Source organism: Puma concolor, chromosome D3 (genome assembly GCF_028749965.1).
Source record: "Puma concolor isolate L17-30 chromosome D3, mPumCon1.1.hap2, whole genome shotgun sequence".
NCBI lineage: Eukaryota > Metazoa > Chordata > Mammalia > Carnivora > Felidae > Puma > Puma concolor.
In genome coordinates this window covers 70,744,213-70,763,147 of record NC_141678.1, presented here as the reverse complement: position 1 = coordinate 70,763,147, position 18,935 = coordinate 70,744,213, and the positions used below count along the sequence as shown (strand labels likewise).

Below are 18,935 nucleotides of genomic sequence, written 5' to 3'. Positions count from 1 at the left end.
ATTCTTATCCTGCCAAGAGTGAATATTCAAAGCATTACCAACATTTTCTTTTTATTCTTCCCAAATAAGAAAAAATATTGACTCATTCATTACTTGAAAAATCCATCAATCAGTAAGGACAGAACAAGTACATTGCAAAGACAAAAGTACCTTCCCTGTACATCGGTCATGAACACACTTAAAGCAGTAAGGACTTATACCCCATTAAGTAAAAACTGTTCAATTTTTTTAAGTTGGCATAAGAATAGTCAAGGAAATTATAGTTGAATTATACATGCTAGTTGAAAGACATAATAAAGCTATTTGCACTAGGAGGCAAAAATAATCTTTACAAGACAAATATCTTGGAAGAGAAGTGTTAGAAAAGTCATTAACTGATGAACTGTATAATCCACCCAATGACTAGCAAAATAGGCCTCTCTCACACTGCTGTGAGCTAGAAAACAGGTGGGTGATTCCTATGCAGAGTCTAAAACAACAGTCAGAGGTTTTGGCCTTCCAATAAGTCAATCAATCCTAAGGAAATATTCAGAGATACAAAGATTGACACCAAAGAATCTTCATGATGGTATTATTTATACATAATGGAAAAGAATCTCAATGCCCCCCAAATAGGAAATAGGTTAAATTATGTTACATCTATAGAATGGAATATTATAATCATTAAATTCATGCTTTCAAAGAACAGTTAACATCATGGGACAATGCTCGTAATGTGAAATTAGAAAAACAGTTGAAATCAACCTACATGTAAAAACATACACACATACATAAACATAGTATGTTTAAATTTTTTTTTTAACGTTAATTTATTTTTGAGACAGAGACAGAGCATGAACGGGGGAGGGTCAGAGAGAGGGAGACACAGAATCTGAAACAGGCTCCAGGCTCTGAACTGTCAGCACAGAGCCGGACGCGGGGCTCGAACTCACGGACCGTGAGATCATGACCTGAGCCGAAGTCAGCCGCTTAACCGACTGAGCCACCCAGGCGCCCCAAACATAATATGTTTAAATATATATAAAATATCTACACACACTCCACTTTTTTTCTTTCTTTCTTTCTTTTTTTTTAGTGCATAGAAAAAGAGCTTTTTCTCCCACTATGGTCAGACATCCATGTATCTTAGAGGGCTTGCTAGAAGTGCAAATCCTTGGGTTCCACTCCAGACCTACTGAATTAGAGGCTTTGGCATCACAGCCCTAGGACTTCTGCCTACCTACACACCCTTGTCCACCCACGTACTACCTTGTCTGCCTATATCCTGCCTTGTCCACCTATGTCCTGCCTTGTTCACCTACGGCCTACCTTGATTGATACTGATTCACATCTCCATTTGAACACCAGTGAATGAGAAGTAGGTGCTTTCTGGGTGACAGAATTATGAGTAATCTTCTTCCTGGAATTCTTTAAAAAAATTATCTGCCAAGCATATGCTGCTTTTGTAATTAAAAGCTCATTAAAAGTATATTAATGAAGCATGAGTATTAGAAAAACAGAACAGATTTGGGGTCTATTTGGGCAAGTCTAAACACCTTTTGAGAATTGGAGAGTTCATTTTTAAAATTTAAAGCAAGCAGGTACCTATAGATTCCTGACAGAATGTCAGTTTAGACAGAACAAACTGAAGGTTGATGGAGAGGTTTTGGGTGGGCGGGAGATGGGCTAAATGGGCAAGGAGCATTCAGGAGGGCACTTTTTGGAATGAGCACTGGGTGTTATACATAGGGGATGAATCACTGGATTCTATTCCTGAAATTACTGCACTATATGCTAACTTGGATATAAATTAATAATAATAATAATAATAATAATAATAATAATAATAAATGAAAAAAATAAATAGTTTAGGACAAAAAAATACGTGTAAATACGAAATTCATTAACTCAATAAATAGTGCAGGTAAAAAATATAAATATAATAATTTTGAAAAGTATTAAGAAACAGTATTTTCCTGTGCTCCAAGATGTTCCTTGGCAAAAAGGATTCAATGATCAAATAACTTTGGGGCACGATACATATTCTAATCCTCTCTTAGAGTCATACAACCATGAGCATATTATAGGCTCTGGGAAGTCCAGTATAATCTTCATTCTTAATTCTAGCTCCACAAATTCTTAGGATGTGTCCTACCATTAAGAAAAAAACTAGGGGCACCAGGGTGGCTCAGTCAGTTAGGTGTCTGACTCTTGATTTCGGCTCATGATCTCGTGGTTCATGAGTTTGAGCCTCGCATTGGGCTCTGCACTGATAGTGCAGAGCCTGTTTGGGATTCTCTCTCCTCTCTCTCTCAAAATAAAAAAATAAATAAACTTAAAAAAAAAAAATTCTAGGCCAGGAGAGAGCCCAAGAATTCTCACTATGGACTGACACTCTACGTTTGATCAATCTTACATTCCCATGGTCTCTGATGACTTAGACCACATACATTAATAGGGTCTGATTCTAAGGGCACAGCTCAAATCAGTTACCAAATAACACTTAAGAAAAACAAAATTGAGTGCCAGGCTACAAAATTAGAATCTGAGAAGGAATTGTATATTTACTTTTGTTTACTAGTAGTCTCTACCACCAGACATTGAGCCTGAAATTGTGTCTTATATTCACTTATGTAGTTATAACACGGTAAAGCCCAGCACTTAGTTGGTACTCAGTTGAACAGAGCACAACCAAACAGGTGGCCAAATTTTTTTAGACAAATGCAATAATGAAATGGGCTTAGCACAGGTCCTCAACATTAGGCCATATAGTTTATGCAGTCATGATATCAAGGCCTCATTTCATTCAATAAACACTTTTGAGTGCTTATGATGAGTGGGTAATTCCAAGAATGCAGAGGTGATTAAGCTACAGTCTTTAACCTCAAGAGCCCCAGGAGCATTACCAACCAGTCCCTGGTGTACAGGGTTGGGCACACATTAGGTGTCTAATAAATGCTTGTTTTAACTGAGTTCGGAAACCAAGATATGCTAGGCTGGTCAAACTTTGGTGGCCCGGGAGCCTAGAGTAGGGTAGAATCAGCAGTCAAAAGTTTTTGTGAGATAAGTCCCAGAAAGAACCTAAAGGGATTTAACAGTATATACCATGACAGAATTTGTAAATATGTGTACTATGAAATTCTCTAGGTTCCTGCATGTTCATAGATGGTATGTGGTGAAACAGGACTGAGAAAGGGGTCCAAAACAGATGACAGGCCCCTCTACTGCAGGACTTCTCAACCTTTAAGCCATGTGCTATGTTCCTTTTATGCTATGTTCCTCCTATTTAGTCTTCACAGCAATCCTACACAGTAGGTCTCATTATTTTTCCTAGTGTAGAATGAGCAAGGGGTACCTGGGGGGCTCAGTCAGTCAGGCATCCAACTCTTGATTTTGGCTCAGGTTATGATCTAACGGTTCACAGGTTCGAGCCCTGCGTCGGGCTCTGTGCTGGCAACGGGCAGCCTACGTGGGATTTTCTCTCTCTCCTCTCTCTCTGCCCCTTCCCCGTTCTCACGCTCCCTCTCTCAAAATAAATGGAAAGGAAAAGGAAAAGGAAAAGGAAAAGGAAAAGGAAAAGGAAAAGGAAAAGGCAAGCTGAAGCTGACAGGGAGTAAGTAATCTGCACCAGGCCACAAAAGTACCACCATAAGGTACAGAATTGGACTCTGAAATCAGTCTTTCTGGCACCAAAGACTGGTTTGTTATCACTCAAGCAGTACAGTTTTTAATATATTGACGAGAACTAGAACACCTCCAGAGGGACACACAACATAAAGTGTTCCCCAAACTAATGTGATTAGGAAATCCTTCTGAATGAATCTATGCTTGAGACTAGCTTTCCATGTAACCCATTTTGAGAAACACTGTCAAATGAGTCAGAGATAACCCCATGGCAGATAGAAGGAAGAAGGAAGAAAAGCTAGCTTATTGAAACTGTGCTCAAAGAATTATTAATTAATAGGGACACATAAATTAAACTTCGGTTTAATAGAGGGCGCCTGGGTGGCGCAGTCGGTTAAGCGTCCGGCTTCAGCCAGGTCACGATCTTGCGGTCCGTGAGTTCGAGCCCCGCGATGGGCTCTGGGCTGATGGCTCAGAGCCTGGAGCCTGTTTCCGATTCTGTGTCTCCCTCTCTCTCTGCCCCTCCCCCGTTCATGCTCTGTCTCTCTCTGTCCCAAAAATAAATAAAAACGTTGAAAAAAAATTTTTAAAAATAAATAAATAAACAAACTTCGGTTTAATAGATATCATTTCTTTACCTCCAGATTCGTAAGTTCCAGTTCATGGCTCATTGCTGTCAAATAATATTTGATATAACATTCCAATCCCCATACCTTCATGTAGCTAGGTTTTTAATGCTTGCTGCAGAATTTGACTTACCCAGTAGTTCAATTCACATCACTAATTTTGACAAAGTATATTTACATTGGGAGTATGTATAGATTTTAACTTGCTGTGTATTTCAAAAGGCCTGAGATTTGCATTTTGGGGGGAGATAATTTTTCACTGTACAGGACTCAAATTTTTTAGTATCTAGCATCCCTGGTCCCTACTGACTAAATTCTAGTAGTACCCCTCTCCAGCCCTCGAGTCATTTTGACAAGAAACATCCCCTAATTTCTAAGGGAGTGGTATCACCCCCAGCCGAGACCCACAGGTTTACAGCAGAGCAGAAAGTTCCATAAAACAACGACTGAAGATAAACACCTATCTTGATCCTGCATTCAGTATTCCAGCAAACAAATACAGATTTAATATGCTACCTTCAATCCTGCATGTCCAATGTCTCATTACATTTCTCTGTATTCTGTTAATAATATGAACAGATTCAACAAACTGCCAAAATACCATTTTTAGCCCAAAGGGCCAATCCCTATATACTGTGCCGACAACAGCGATAAACCTGGGCAGAAGCTAAGCCCAGGATTGCATGGGGGTACTGGCTTACACCTGAGGCAGCAGCCACAGAACAAAAAGTATACCTGAACAGGTTATCGTTTTGTCAAATTTGGGCTTTAAGAAGGATGCTGGTTTTTTTCTTTTTAAAATGGTTTATTATCCAAAAGCTTGCTCCCTGTCACTGCTGAATCAGCTCAGCAATGCAGCTCTATCCTTTTTTAGGGTGGTTAGGACCCAAATAATTTCAGACCAAAACTAGAAGCACAACCTCCAACTACAATAACCAACTTGGCTGTTGGCTCAGGAACATATTCACAGACATGTCAGTATGTATTCCAGAACCCGGGTTTCATTTCTTGATCGGAATGCCAATCACCATAAAGTCTTCTGCTAGAGTCACTTCTTGGAGATCTAACACTGATTCGGCTTGCTTTTTCAGTTCTACAATCCCATCTGTTTCTCCTTCTCTGGCCAAGGCAACTGGCTTGTACCTCTGACTGAAGTGAGTCAGAACTAGCCTCTTTGCTTGGCACAACTTTGCAAATGCTGCTGCCATCTGTGGTGTGCTGTGGCCGTGCTCCTTTGCTTTGTCCATCTGGGCATCATCTAGGGTCGCTTCATGGATCAACAGGTCTGCTTCAAAGCACAGCTTCACTCCTCCGTCACCCACAACCCCAGAACAGTCACCCAAAATGCAGATTTTTCTTCCAACGATAGGCTTTTTTAAGACATCTTGGGGAGAAATTGTAACTCCATTTTCCAGAACAACAGAAATTCCATTTTTCAGCTTCCCATAGGCAGGACCTGGCGGCACACCTAATGACGGAGGCAGATAACATCACATCATGGGAATGGAATTTATGACTTGTTAAGAGAGTCTGTTTTAACAGCACCAAAATGGAAAAGGCATCCAATTCTTTTCATAATCGTTATAAATATTTTACTACTTGTGGAAAGCTGGAATATTTATACATTTTTAAAAGTTCAGTGTTGGCTATTGATGTTAGTGATGCCCTAGTACTTAAAACATTTCCCAAGCACACATGTCAGATGAGTTTTAAGCTTTTAAGTCCCACTAAGACCTTCTTAGGGTCAAGCTATCAGCTTTGATTCTCGGCTGTGAACAGGAATAACAGTTTTTGAGGCCGCTTTACTTAACAAGCTCATCTTTTGAGTAAATTTAACGAGTCCATTTAAATAATGACAAAGTACCTACAAACTGACTAACTTAATAAAAAAAATTGTTTGAGGGGATTGTTTGGATCACAAGATCAAGGAGAACTTCTGGCAATCATACATAATCTTCTTCGTAGGCAGGGCAGTTCCATGTTTACCAAATTAGGTTTGGTAAAACTTATATTAATTATCTTACATTAATATAGAACAACACCTGATGATCATCACTCTGAACAATACCTATAAACAAATAGAATGTGTTCGCTAATTCCAGCATACATCATATTTAAAGTTTCCCAATATAATAGTATTTCCACAGCTTTTAGATAATAAAAATACCTTTGGCCTAAGTCACTTTTCCTCATTATTTAGCGTTTTGTTTTAGTTGAGGAGGAAGGAAGAGTTTGCATAAAGAAACAAATCTAGGGGCACCTGGGTGGCTCAGTCGGTTAAGTGTCTGAATTCAGCTCAGGTCATGATCTCAGAGCTTATGAGTTCGAGCCCCATGTTGGGCTCTGTGCTGACAGCTCGGAGCCTGGAGCCTGCTTCAGATTCTGCGTCTCCCTCCCTGTCTCTTTCCCTCCCTGCTCGCACTCTGTCTCTCTCTCTCTCTCAAAAACAAGTAAATTTAAAAGAAAAAAGAAACAAATCTACGGAAGATACCATCATGCTTTTTATAGGGTCTACATGGCCATGACAAGGAAGGTGGTGATGCTGGAGGTATAAAGGACCTGGACACTGCTTCAAGAGAGGTGCTGAAGATCCTCTCATGCTTGATGGCCTGGCAGGGAGGAGGTACACAGCCTCAGATGGGGCCCAAGTCTATTTCTGCATGCTTGTTTCCACCTATGATGAACCCAGGCATGTAAAACAATTGAGACATAGTATTCTGAACATCAAATTAATTTAATCAAGGTTGAATGAGTAGGCAAAGTTGATAAAGAAAGAAAATCCTGAAACAAAGAAAAGTAGCTGGTTGCAGTTGCAAGGTTAAGAACTCTGGCAAAAATTCTCAGGCCAAAGATGTCACTGAAAGCATATTTCAAAAGGAAGACATGAAAAAATAAAAGCCTAGACCTAGGACAACAACAACCACCCTCCCAAGCAAGATAGCATTAGCTGAAGATAAGAGAGACTAAAAATGTGGATCCAGGGGGTTGAAGAGAAAAGGATTCAAGTATATATTTGGATTTTGGTCTGAATAGCATCTTTTGCCCTCAAGAATTTCCCTTAATAAGCAGACTTTGGGCAAAAGAAATAAGTGGAGAAATGTCAGTTTCGGGCCTGGGAGAAAGGAAAGGAAGGTTATTATGACACTTCTAACAGCTTCAGCTAACAACAGCTCAACTGATAAGAAGAAAAAGAAGAAGAAAGAAAACCACTTACCGAGGTCTTTCAGTTTCTGTGCATTGAGTTTACCTGGTCGTTTCTTCTCTACGACTGAAAACCCAAAGGAGGGAATTCGGTGAAAGAGGCGAAATGCTTTTACAACAAACTGTTCATCATCAACCAGAAGGTATGAGTTTTCTTCTGAGTCTAGTAGGATAGTTCTTCCTTGTCCCTCTTTGGGAACACTGTCTGTTTTATTCACGTGCGTAAATTCTTTTAGTTCTTCTGTTGGACACTGATCTGCTGTAGGCACCAGCTCATGGACCACGTAAGGGAAGACCAGCTCTGTGTGAGAGAGTTCCATGGTTCTCCAGATAAAGTCCCGAAGCCCGGCAGGGCCATAGATTTCAATAGGCTGTTTGGTAACCACAGAGCCACTCTGCAGGCTGATTGTGCAGAGGAGGCCAGGAAGGCCAAAGAAATGGTCTCCATGAAGATGTGTGATGAAAATCTTGGTAATTCTCCCTTTTGATTGAGGCAGAGAAAAAAATTTGGGAGTTTTTCCAGAAATAAAAACCTATACAAAGCTACTTGAAACATGTGTAACAACTTACATAGAAAGCAGCAAAATGAATTTAGAATTCTATTTATTACCATAAACATACTTCTTTATATTTTTCTACATGATTTCAGAAGCAAGACAGGCTTTATGTTTTAACAAGATCTAGATGTAACTTTTTTCATAAAGCATCTTCAATTTACATAGTATTGCAGTTTTAAGAGTATTTTCCTACATATCTTCTTACAGAAAGAAAGGAAATAGAAAAAGAAAAGGGAAGAAAAGGGAAACAAAGAGTGTGAAAGCAAAGCAGAGCAAAGCAAAGCAAAGCAAAGCAAAGCAAAGCAAAGGGAAACAGGGGCACCTGAGTGGCTCAGTCGGTTAAGCGTCTGACTTCAGCTCAGGTCATGATCTCATGGTCCGTGGATTCGAGCCCCGTGTCAGGCTCTGTGCTGACAGCTCAGACCATGGAGCCTGCTTCAGATTCTATGTCTCCCTCTCTCTCTGCCCCTCCCCCACTCATGCTTTGTCTGTCTCTGAAAAATGAATAAACCTCAAAAAAAATTTAAAAGACAGACAGAAAGCCAGAAAGCAAGCAAGCAAGCAAGCAAGAAAAGGGACACAAAAAGTGTACCAAAATAGTTCACTTAAACTAGATAGGCCTCAAACGTCAAAAGCATCTGACAGTTACAGTGCCCTCTACTGTTCCCTCTGAGAATAAAAAATACATACCTCCAGCAAAACAAATGTTCCCCAGGATCCAACTGGACCAATGCCTGAACCCAAAACTGCCGTGTAAGGACCCTCTGCACTGGACAGAGATGAATTAACCAAGACAGAGCCTGCCTGTCTGAGTGAGGTTGAAGGGGGAGGAGGAAAAAGAAGATGATGAAACAGGAGGGGGAAAGGAGGACGCAGGAGAGGAAAGGGGTGAAGAACCCAGAGGGAAGGTGGGCAACAGATGCTAGAATGTAGATCAGAGGGCAGATCTCCTATGGTATTATGTCAACGTACATGTGTCCATGCCTTCTTTTCAACGTGAGCTAACACAATGGCTTTTTCAGTACATATTGGCTTAGGTCGTAACTTGAATTCATCAATGGTAAACTGACTCTACTGCTGGTATGTGGCATGATGCCACATTAGCATTTCTCTGAGATGCGCCACAAGGCATTTTAAAAGTAACAATCCCAATTAACACAATTTTAGTATAACAGAGGCTTCTGCTCCTAGCTCATGGCCCATCTATTTCAAGTATTTGATACCATAAAAGAACAGGAATAGTTTATTGTAATGTGATTTATCCTGTGACATCAAGGCGAAAGTGTTCTCCAAGTAAGTCTTTCCTGAGTTAATACATCAAACCCAGGCCCCATGGCAGAGAACAACAGTTGGGCAGAGGCTGATCTGAGATCTGGAGAACCCTGAGGCACTCCAGAAGTATCCTCAGTATGCTCCTTTTTGTTTTCTCTTTTTAGTCCCTGTTGTTGCTGTCTTTTGACTTCTTGGAACCCATTCATCACCCCCCTTCCTGCTGTCCGAGCTGCCAAGACACACATAAGTGTGACCTGAGGCCTCTGCAGACAAAAGAACTAGATAACTAGAATGGCTATTGAGTCATGATCTCCACGTTGACCTTAAAACTGCCAAGTGAGACTTTCTGGGCCCTCTCCCTATCTGGTGTAAAACAAAGCCAAAACTGAACACCAAAACAATCTGTGAGTCCAAAGCAAGTGAGACAAATTAAGTAAGTCAAAATTGCTTCCCACAGTTATCACAGGTTCAGGGAAGACAAACATTTCATTTCAAGAAACTTGATTTCAGAAGGAGAAGGAATAGCAACCTCAATTATCAAATTTAGGGGATGCTATCAAATGAAGAAAGCAAAGTGCATTGCATGAATTTCCTTTCACTTGCGAACAAGAAAATTACAGGGGAATATGCCATCCATAGAGAAGTGGAATTCTAAGGATCCCCTAAGCGATGACACAGTTATACTTACTGCCATAGGAAAATATCTGCAATATATTATTGTTCAGTTGAAAAAAAAAGCAGGTTACACCTAATATGATACTGTTTACGCAAAATTGTACGTACACACACACACACACACACACACACACACCAAATATACCTATACCTTTAACATATATACATCTATAAAATATTTACCTATAAGGGGGATTTTAGGCTTTTTTAATATTTTTCTGCTTTGTTTGAATTTTTACAATGAGAATGTACACTTTTTAAAATGTCTTTATTTATTTACTTAAGTAACCTCTACACCAAGCGTGGGGCTCGAACTCATGACCCCGAGATCAAGAAGTTGCATGTTCCTCTCAGTGAGCCAGCTAGGTGCTCCCTAAGTATACTTTTTATAAACATTTTTTCATCATACTTTTGTAATACTTTTTATAATCATTTAAAAAAATTGTTTAACGTTTATTTATTATTGAGAGACAGAGAGACACAGAGCGTGAGCAGGGGAGGGGTAGAGAGAGGGGGAGACATAGAATCTGAAGTCGGCTCCAGGCTCTGAGCTGTCAGCACAGAGCCCGACGCGGGGCTCGAACTCACAAACTGCGAGATCATGACCTGAGCCGAAGTCTGTCGCTTAACCAACTGAGCCACCCAGGCGCCCCCTTTTTATAATCATTTTTAAGGGAAAAAGAAGAAAAGCTTAAGCTCACTCTTTAAAATTATGAAAGAAATAAGACATGACAAACCTATTACTTGTTAATCAGATGCTTGCACATTGGGGCCAAGGAAGCTTAAAAGAAGTGTGTTTAGATAAACAGAGAGCACTTCCTTACAAAACTCATAAGAGGAGGAGTATAAGCTGACAGGGTTTCAATGAATCAAATAACAGGTCCACATTGGGTTGAGAGTAACCAAGATGAATTGAGGGTGCTGCATTCCAGTTTGAGACTGAGGGCTTTTGAAATGCTAAAGAGTCATAGATAATATTCTAGGATTACCATCTCACCCTCCTCTCTGAAGCCAGTAATCTTTTTAGCCAACACGAATTTCATAAACTAAAGATTCCCTTAGACTTTATTTATTTTTTATGAGGCTTAGCTTTGCAAAATGTTTACTTAAAACATATATAAAATAGCTACAAAATATAAAATATTAGAGAAAGGTACTGTAACAGATAGACGTGAGGTGGTACCCATGGCCCCTGGCTCCTGATGTTCATATCCTTTCACAATTTCTTCTCCTTGAGTGTAGGTGGGACTTGCAAACTGGTTCTAACCAGTAAAATATGGCACAGGGATGCAGTGTGATTATGGTGATTATGTTATGTTATAAGACTCCACCTTGCTAGCAGACTTGCTCTGGAGTTTCTTTGCCCTTGGATGGCAGTAAGGAATCGAGCTACCACAAAGGAGAAACCCACATGATCAGGAACTGGAGGAGACCTCTAGGGGCTGAGGCAGCCTTAGTCCTGCCAACAACCTATGTGAGCTCTGAAGCAGATTCTTCCCCAGATGAGCCTCTGATGAGACCTCAGCCCCAGCCAAATACAGAGTGCAACCCAGTGAGACCTTGACGCAGAGAAGACAGCCAACCCAGGCCCAAACTCCCTGACCCACAGAAACTATGAGACAATAAAAGCAGTAAGACACTAAATTTGTAATCTGTGATACAGCATTGGTAACTGACACAGGTATTAAATAAAAAGTAACGACTAATCCCCACACCCACACCTCTAGTACCCACACTTAACAGTTTCTTGTTTCTGTTTTAATCATCCCACCACCTCAACCCCTACTCTCTAAAATGGGGTATTACTGCCTCCACGCCAGCCTGCTCCTCCCTGAGAGTTCTCATGAAAGGAACCTCTGTGTGACCCAAGGGAAATAAAGTATAGTACCTGCTATACTAAGACCTCAGGGTCTTAGGCTGAACTGTGTACACCTCAAGGCCACAAGTCCTAAGTGAAATGCATTAGTTCCTTCCTCCAACAGCTCCTTTCCTGTCTCCCTGTTTAGGTCTCAGACACCATCCTTGTAACTTGGAATAATCCTTCACTTCTTCACATCCTAGACATTCAGTCAGTCACCCACTCCCTGCTAGGTCTACAAGTATTTCTTAAATTGAGTCTCATCTTCATCCCTATCCCTACACCCTCATCTCTCTCTCTTCTCTCAGATGAATGTAACTGCCTTAACACTGGTCTCTCCCAGTACATCTGCCACGAGAAAACTCTGTCCCTAACACATAAATCAGACCATATCATTCCCCTGCTTAAAAACTTTTAATGGTTCCTTACTGCCAACAGAATAAGAAGGTCCAAATACCTTAGCAAACCACAGAGAACTTCATAATCTGCCCTCACTTTTTCAGCATTTTTACCTCTCATTTATCCTGGCCAAACATGTCACTTCTCTCCTAGAAACTCGATTACTTCTTGCTCACTTTTTCTGTTCCTTGAAAGTCCATCCCTACTTTTCTCCCCAGAGAAACTTCTAATCATCACTTAGATCCTAGCTGTACTGTTACCATCTCTGGGATGCTTTCTCTGAACACACAGTTAACGTCCCCCTCTTTTGTGCTCCAAAAGTATTTAGAAAACAGATCCATTATTCTCTTTATCACATTACATTATGACTACTTACACATCAGTTCCCACCACTAGACTAAGAGATCCCTGGACGCTAGAACTAACTTTCTTATAGCCATCAATGCCACACACTGTGATGAATCAGAGGAATAATTTCAATAACTTCCAGTTAACAAGTTGCAGTAAGTGAGAGGGACCATACTAAGTGCTGAACACCTTATTCATGCGTTAACTGATCAGATATTTACTAGGCATCTACTAAGGATATAAATGATCCTTGGGCTTACTTTATCATACAGGGAAAATACAGCGAACACAGAAACAACTATTTAAATAACAATTTTAGATATTGATGCTAAGAAGTCAATAAAAATAGCACAAAGCAGTAAAATGCCTGAGAAGAACGAGGAATTACTGAACTCCAGGGGTTCAGGGAAAGTCTCTGAGGAGATGGCATTTGAGCTAAGCTTTAACTGATGAGAAAGAAACAATCACACAGAAAGGGGATTATTTTATGTAATTTTTACAACACCCCTTTTAAGCTGACTTGAGTTGAGTTTCTATCCACGTTTTAAGATAAGGGGCTCAGTCGGTTAAGTTTTGTACTTCGGCTCAGGTCATGATCTTGTAGCATGTGAGTTCAAGGCCCATGTCGGGCTCTATGCTGACAGCTCAGAGCCTGGAGCCTGCTTCAGATTCTATGTCTCCCCCTCTCTGTGCCCCTCCTTTGCTCGTGCGCGTTGTCTCTCTCTCTCTTTCTCTCTCAAAAATACATAACATTAAAAAAAAAAAGTTAAGGAAAATAAGCCTTAAGTTTGTTGATCTGCTAAGGCCAAAAGCCAAGACACTGCTGGGACTGCAACCCAGGTTGGCCTGACTCTAGGCCAAAGCTTTGAGCCACTGTACTCCTCAGTCTCCCTGATGCTGGGCCTTTGCACGTTCATCTCCCCAGCCCAGCAAATCCCTCTACCTCCTTCAACGACTCACAGGTCACCTTCTGTGAGAGGCCTACCCTGATAACCTCACATGAAAAAGAACACCTCACTCTTCTGAATGTCTATTACTCTTTGTATCTTCTCGTGATACTGACAACCATCTCCTGGTGGAATCATGTACACTGTTCCCTTGCTTGCGTAGTCTCCATCTAATATGCCTCATGTATCCCAACCCATCCTCCACCACCTAACCCTATATAAATCCTTGCTCTCAACATTTACAGTACGAACAAGTAGATAAAGTTCAGTGGGGGAGGCTGGATGCCTGAGGGTCTTCCAAACCTTGCCAGGGCTCTAGCACTGAAGTGGGATGCAACTGTGAGGGCTGTTTCTGAGCAAAAGCCTCAAGGAAAGCCAAGAAAATGAAGCAGAGTAAGAGATAGTCTTGGTGAGAGAGTTGAATGCACACTAACCTGCTTTAAGTTGGCTTTTCATCAGCTGTGTCTGAGTTCCCTCCCCACAGTCAAAGAGCCAGCACTCGCCCTCACACCGAAGGACCAGAGCAGAGGCACCCCGGGTTGGGGATGGGTATGCTGCACCCGTACCCAGAAATGTCACATCCATAGACATCTTCCACCCTGCAATGAAAAGATTACCCAGGGATTATTACACATCACTGCTCGATATCACCAAAAACAGGTCGTTGTGAGATTTACTGTTCATTTATCTTTTCGTTATTCAGAAGAGACTGGGTTCTTATACAGAAATCCCAAGTAAGATGTGAATAACTCTTAGTGAGTTAAAACCACAAGTTACCAAACCTTGGATGGCTGCTCACACGTACAAAAACAAACAAGTTAAAAAACTGCCAGATCCAGTCAATTAAAAACTGTAATTGAATCCCAACTATGTAATGTTCTGGAAAAGGTAAAACTATGAAGACAGTAAAAGACCAGTGGTTGAGAGTGGTTTGGGGGGGAAGGAGGGAAGAATGAATAGGTAGAACACAGGGGGAAATGGGTATTCTCATATGTTACTACTGGCAGAGATGTAAACTGCTTTTATGTTTGGGAGCGCAATTTGGCAATATATATTACCAATAATAATGATGCTATTAACAGTACATTTTAACTCAGCCACCCTATTTTGAGGAATCGACCCTACAGAAATAAAGGACCTATGTACAATGTTTCTGGTGGTACTTTTAAGGTGGCTAAAATTTGGACACGGTCTGAATATATTTCACTAGGACAATGACTGAATATTTTACTGTACATTCCTACCATCAACTATTTATTCTGCAGTTAAGTCAGCTCTGTAACTCTTGTCCTGGAGGGACGACAATGAGAAAAGTTACAGATTTTTACAACATCATTTTTACAATGCCCCAAACCTCTGCATTTATATGAGAGAGAAAGTCTGTGTGTAAGGATACACAGCATATTGTTAATATTGGTTATCTCAGGAGTGATTAAAATGGTGATGGTGGGGAGTGGTCATTAAGTTTTCTTTTAAATCTTTGGATTGGTTTTCATTGCAATGAGCAGCATCTGATGACTTTATTTTATATGTTTATTTCATTTATTTAATACTGATTATTAAAAAGAAATGGGTCACAAGGCTGAACATACTTTTCTAACTACACATCACCGAATCTTCCTTTCCGTTTGGGGACACAGTCAGCCCTCCCAACCCCCCCCCCCCCCCCACCTCACCCACACAGATGGTACATCTCTCCAATTCATGCACAGGCTTTAGGTTATGCTACTGTCCCTTCCATGTGTTACTCCACACTTCTACTTCCAAAATCAAGCATTCCTCTGATAATTAGGTAATTTGCAGAGGCTTTCCTGTTGGATTGCAGTTTGCAACAGAGATGGGAATAACACAATATAGAAAGTCAAACATTTTAAAAGCTAATAAATGCAGAAGGAATAATAAAATATAATCACTCTGCAATCCCTAACAAATAATGGATCTAGGCCAATGGTACAGAACTCGAGAGCATATTAGAATCACCTGGAGAGCTTTTAAGACATATCAATAATTGGGTTCCATCCCAGAACAATTAAAAAGGAAATTCTGCAAGTGAGACATGTGTTTTAGTATTTAAAAAAAAAATTCTTCCCCTGTGATTCTAATGTGCAGTCTGTTTGAGAATCACTTAGTGAAAGGCTCATGGAGAACTATAATGGATGGATCAGGCTGACCTGAATTCACTAGCCAATTAGTCAAACTTAACAAAATAAAATTTTATTTTGAAAAATTTCAAACACATACAAAAGTAGAGAGATTAGTATAATGCATTACCACATGACCATCGCCAAGCTTCAACAAGTATCAACTCATGGCCAATCTTGGTCTATATCCACCACCCACATTCATATCCAAGAATATTTCATAAGTATTTATCCAAGAATGCTTGTTTGCGTGGTATTGGGTACTCCCATCAGGAAGCACATGCTGTCTGAACGTCTCTCTTCCTGATGTTTAACAACTACTAATCATTGCCTGGGTTATTTCACTAGAGGTTGCCAAAAGGTGATATTCTCTCATTCCTTCTGAAGTTATTAGTTGGCATCCTTCTGTAAATCTCTGGCCAATTATTTAGTTACCCTGCAGTGCGATTTGTACAGAAAAGGCCCACTGACCAATCTTAACACCACAAAGAGAAACAAGACCTTATATAACTCCTGGTGGGCTGCAATAGGAGGTACACAATAACACTATGAGGTTTTCTTGCCAAAAAGTAGGACCTGAAATCTGAAAAAGCCTGTAATCTAAATACCAGTTTATTAAAGGACAACACAGGGATGGAAGAAGCAAAATCCAGTACGTAGAAATACAAATAGGTTGCTTCAACAAGTAAAATACAGAGGAAAAAAAATAAAGAGGGATGGCATAAGGAGATTAAATGAAATATAAGAGATGTCAACCAAATGTCATGTGTAGCTTGTTTGGATCTGGATTTGGGCAGACTGAAAAAGAGAACTGGGAGAAAAAAGAGAACTGGGGAAATGTAAACACTGACTGGATAGATGGTAACATGAAATGCTTATTAAATTGATATTTTAAAAAGGAATTATTGTGTTTTATAAACGCAAACAAGTATTTAATAGACAAAACGAAACATTCAGATTTGCTTTCAAATTAATCTAGTGAGGTGAGCATAAGAGTCACCCAACAGAGTTGGGAATTCGGTACAGTATCTTGTTTCAATGTGTGGAAGTTTCCACAATAAAAAGTTAAAAAATGAGCCAAATGATCAAAACCCACCCAGTAGGTCGGAAAGTAATCAGAAATTACTTTATTTACAATGGTTCATGTTTTGTGGCATGCACCATTCTATGCACCAGGAATTCAATGTGACCAGACCGGATTTGGTTCCTGTCTTCTTGAACATAAAACCAGCCACTTGCTTTCTCATGGCTATGATCCACCTTGGACCAAGTGCACATTCCGGTGGAGAACACAGCACACGACCACAGTACTGTCACCTGACACTCCCGGCCAGTGGTTCTCGTCCCGGCAGGATATCCCAATCACCTGGTGATTCTGGGGACTCAGCATTGGGAAGGCTTCCCAAACGATTCTAAAGGCTGCCGGGTTGAGAACCAGTTTCCATACAGGCAGCGCCAACCCTGCAATCACCCTGTGATCTAGGTAGGGCGCATACTGCCTTCCTCCATTTTGGAAATGAAGGAACCGTGGCCCGGAGACAAATAGATGCCAACGCCGAGTCAGGGCCACAGGCCAGGTCTCCGACCACCAGCGAGCCCAGGCTCGCCCTCAAGTCAATGTCAATTTCCCAAAGGAGGGGTGGGCGGGGGCTCCCGCCTTGGGGTGGGGGTGAGGGGGGGTGGAGGACAGACTAGGCGCGTCCACGTTCCCGGGCGCTCCCCGGGCCTGGGTCCTCCATTCCGGCCCGGCCCTCGAGTCCGGAGGAAGCGCCCGGGCTCGGCCCACAAGGCGAACGCGGACAGACGGCGGCGCAGACCCTGGCCCGCCCCTCTCCGGCGCTCCCCGTCCCACTCACCCACTACCCGAGGCCCGCGGCAGGAGCCGAGGGAGGCGCAGGCCCGCGGCAAGGCCCAGCCGTCCACCGGGCGGCGCCGGCGCGGGCGGAAGTGCCCCGCGGGCTGTGGCCGCGTGTGGCCGCTCTAGGATGCGCCGGAGGTCCGCGCTCGGTGGTGCCGGGCCTGGCCTGGCCGGGCCGCGTGGGTGGGCTCCGCACCGATGGTAGGCGCCCTCTAGGTCCGCGTGGGTACCCGTCGGCCTTCATTCGCCCGCACAATTCTCTGGGTAAAGGTGGTAGCGGTCACCTGTGAGGACCACAGCGCCCAAAGGAGAAGCGTGTAACGTTTTCCAGCGTGCTCCCAGATGAGTGTTGTCCCTAATGCTTTGTTGCTGCATATGTTTGTGTAATTTCTAGTCTTGCGCTGAAATAAATCTTTCTTTTAATCACTAAATCTAAACGTTTAAGCCTACGATGCCTTAAGAGAAAGCAATGTGCCTTTGAATCAGAGTTCATAGCAGCATTACTCTAGATCCTGAGAACTCCGTTCTATTCCACTTTATTTAGGGATACACAGGATATCTGCTTTCACACAAACATTGCTGGTGTGTTCTCTTTGTGCACAGCATAGCCTGCTGGACACGACAGCGAAAAACCCAGACGTGCTCTGTGCAGAAACTGCACGTGGTGATTACCACAAGGGCAAAAAACTTGGCTTAAATTCCAACTTAAAAAAAAAAAAAAGGTATCTTAAGCTCCTATGCAGTGCCAGATGGCCCTGAGTTTTGCTAGACATATTTGAGATGGTCAAAGTATCCAACAGTTTCATAACAGGAATAGAGGTGCTGGGACTGTGGGGGTTTTGGAATTACCAGGAGAGAGGACTCAAGAACCCTTTTGCCCCACCCCGACTGTTTTATCCAATAGACCATGGCATAATCTACTTTTTGGCTTCTTCAAAGCCTTTATTCAAGTATTAATTGAGTTCCAGCTCTGTGGATGGTATTATTTTTGATGCTGAAATAATTTTTTGAGTATGTCATAGTCCCTGGCTTTAGGAGCATACACTGAGGCTGGAAAAATATGTCTTGGGAAGCCACCAACTCACAATATGAGGGAACAAACAAGAAGACAAAATGAGGGGCGCCTGGGTGGCGCAGTCGGTTAAGCGTCCGACTTCAGCCAGGTCACGATCTCGCGGTCCGTGAGTTCGAGCCCCGCGTCAGGCTCTGGGCTGATGGCTCGGAGCCTGGAGCCTGTATCCGATTCTGTGTCTCCCTCTCTCTCTGCCCCTCCCCCATTCATGCTCTGTTTCTCTCTGTCCCAAAAATAAATTAAAAAAACGTTGAAAAAAAAATTAAAAAAAAAAAGACGACAAAATGAGTGACAAAAATATAGAAAAAGAGAGATGACTAGATATGCAGTTAGTTAAGAAAAGGAAGGGTTTGAGCTGGGTCCAGAAGGATGGTTGAG

The 18,935-nt window shown here is 41.7% G+C and overlaps 1 protein-coding gene across 1 annotated transcript; it reads right to left on the bottom strand.

Moving 5' to 3' along the window:
• Window positions 1-4,209: 4,209 nt before the first annotated feature.
• ELAC1 (elaC ribonuclease Z 1) lies at window positions 4,210-17,607 on the bottom strand. The gene is made up of 4 exons (XM_086683008.1): window positions 17,484-17,607; window positions 13,921-14,085; window positions 7,444-7,911; window positions 4,210-5,697 (listed from the first exon to the last, which is right to left on the bottom strand). Exons 2-4 carry the CDS (start codon window positions 14,075-14,077, stop codon window positions 5,231-5,233), a joined length of 1,092 nt encoding a protein of 363 aa, XP_086539134.1. The 5' UTR covers window positions 14,078-14,085; window positions 17,484-17,607; the 3' UTR covers window positions 4,210-5,230.
• Window positions 17,608-18,935: the final 1,328 nt, after the last annotated feature.

Bases quoted from the DNA above. Each gene is read 5' to 3' on its own strand.
- ELAC1 (XM_086683008.1), bottom strand. From the start codon at position 14,077: ATGTCTATGGATGTGACATTTCTGGGTACGGGTGCAGCATACCCATCC. The intron at 7,912-13,920 runs GTTAGTGTGCAT...CTCAATCAAAAG, and splicing joins GAAAAGCCAACTTAAAGCAG to GGAGAATTACCAAGATTTTC. The intron at 5,698-7,443 runs GTAAGTGGTTTT...CTCCGTCATTAG, and splicing joins ACAGAAACTGAAAGACCTCG to GTGTGCCGCCAGGTCCTGCC.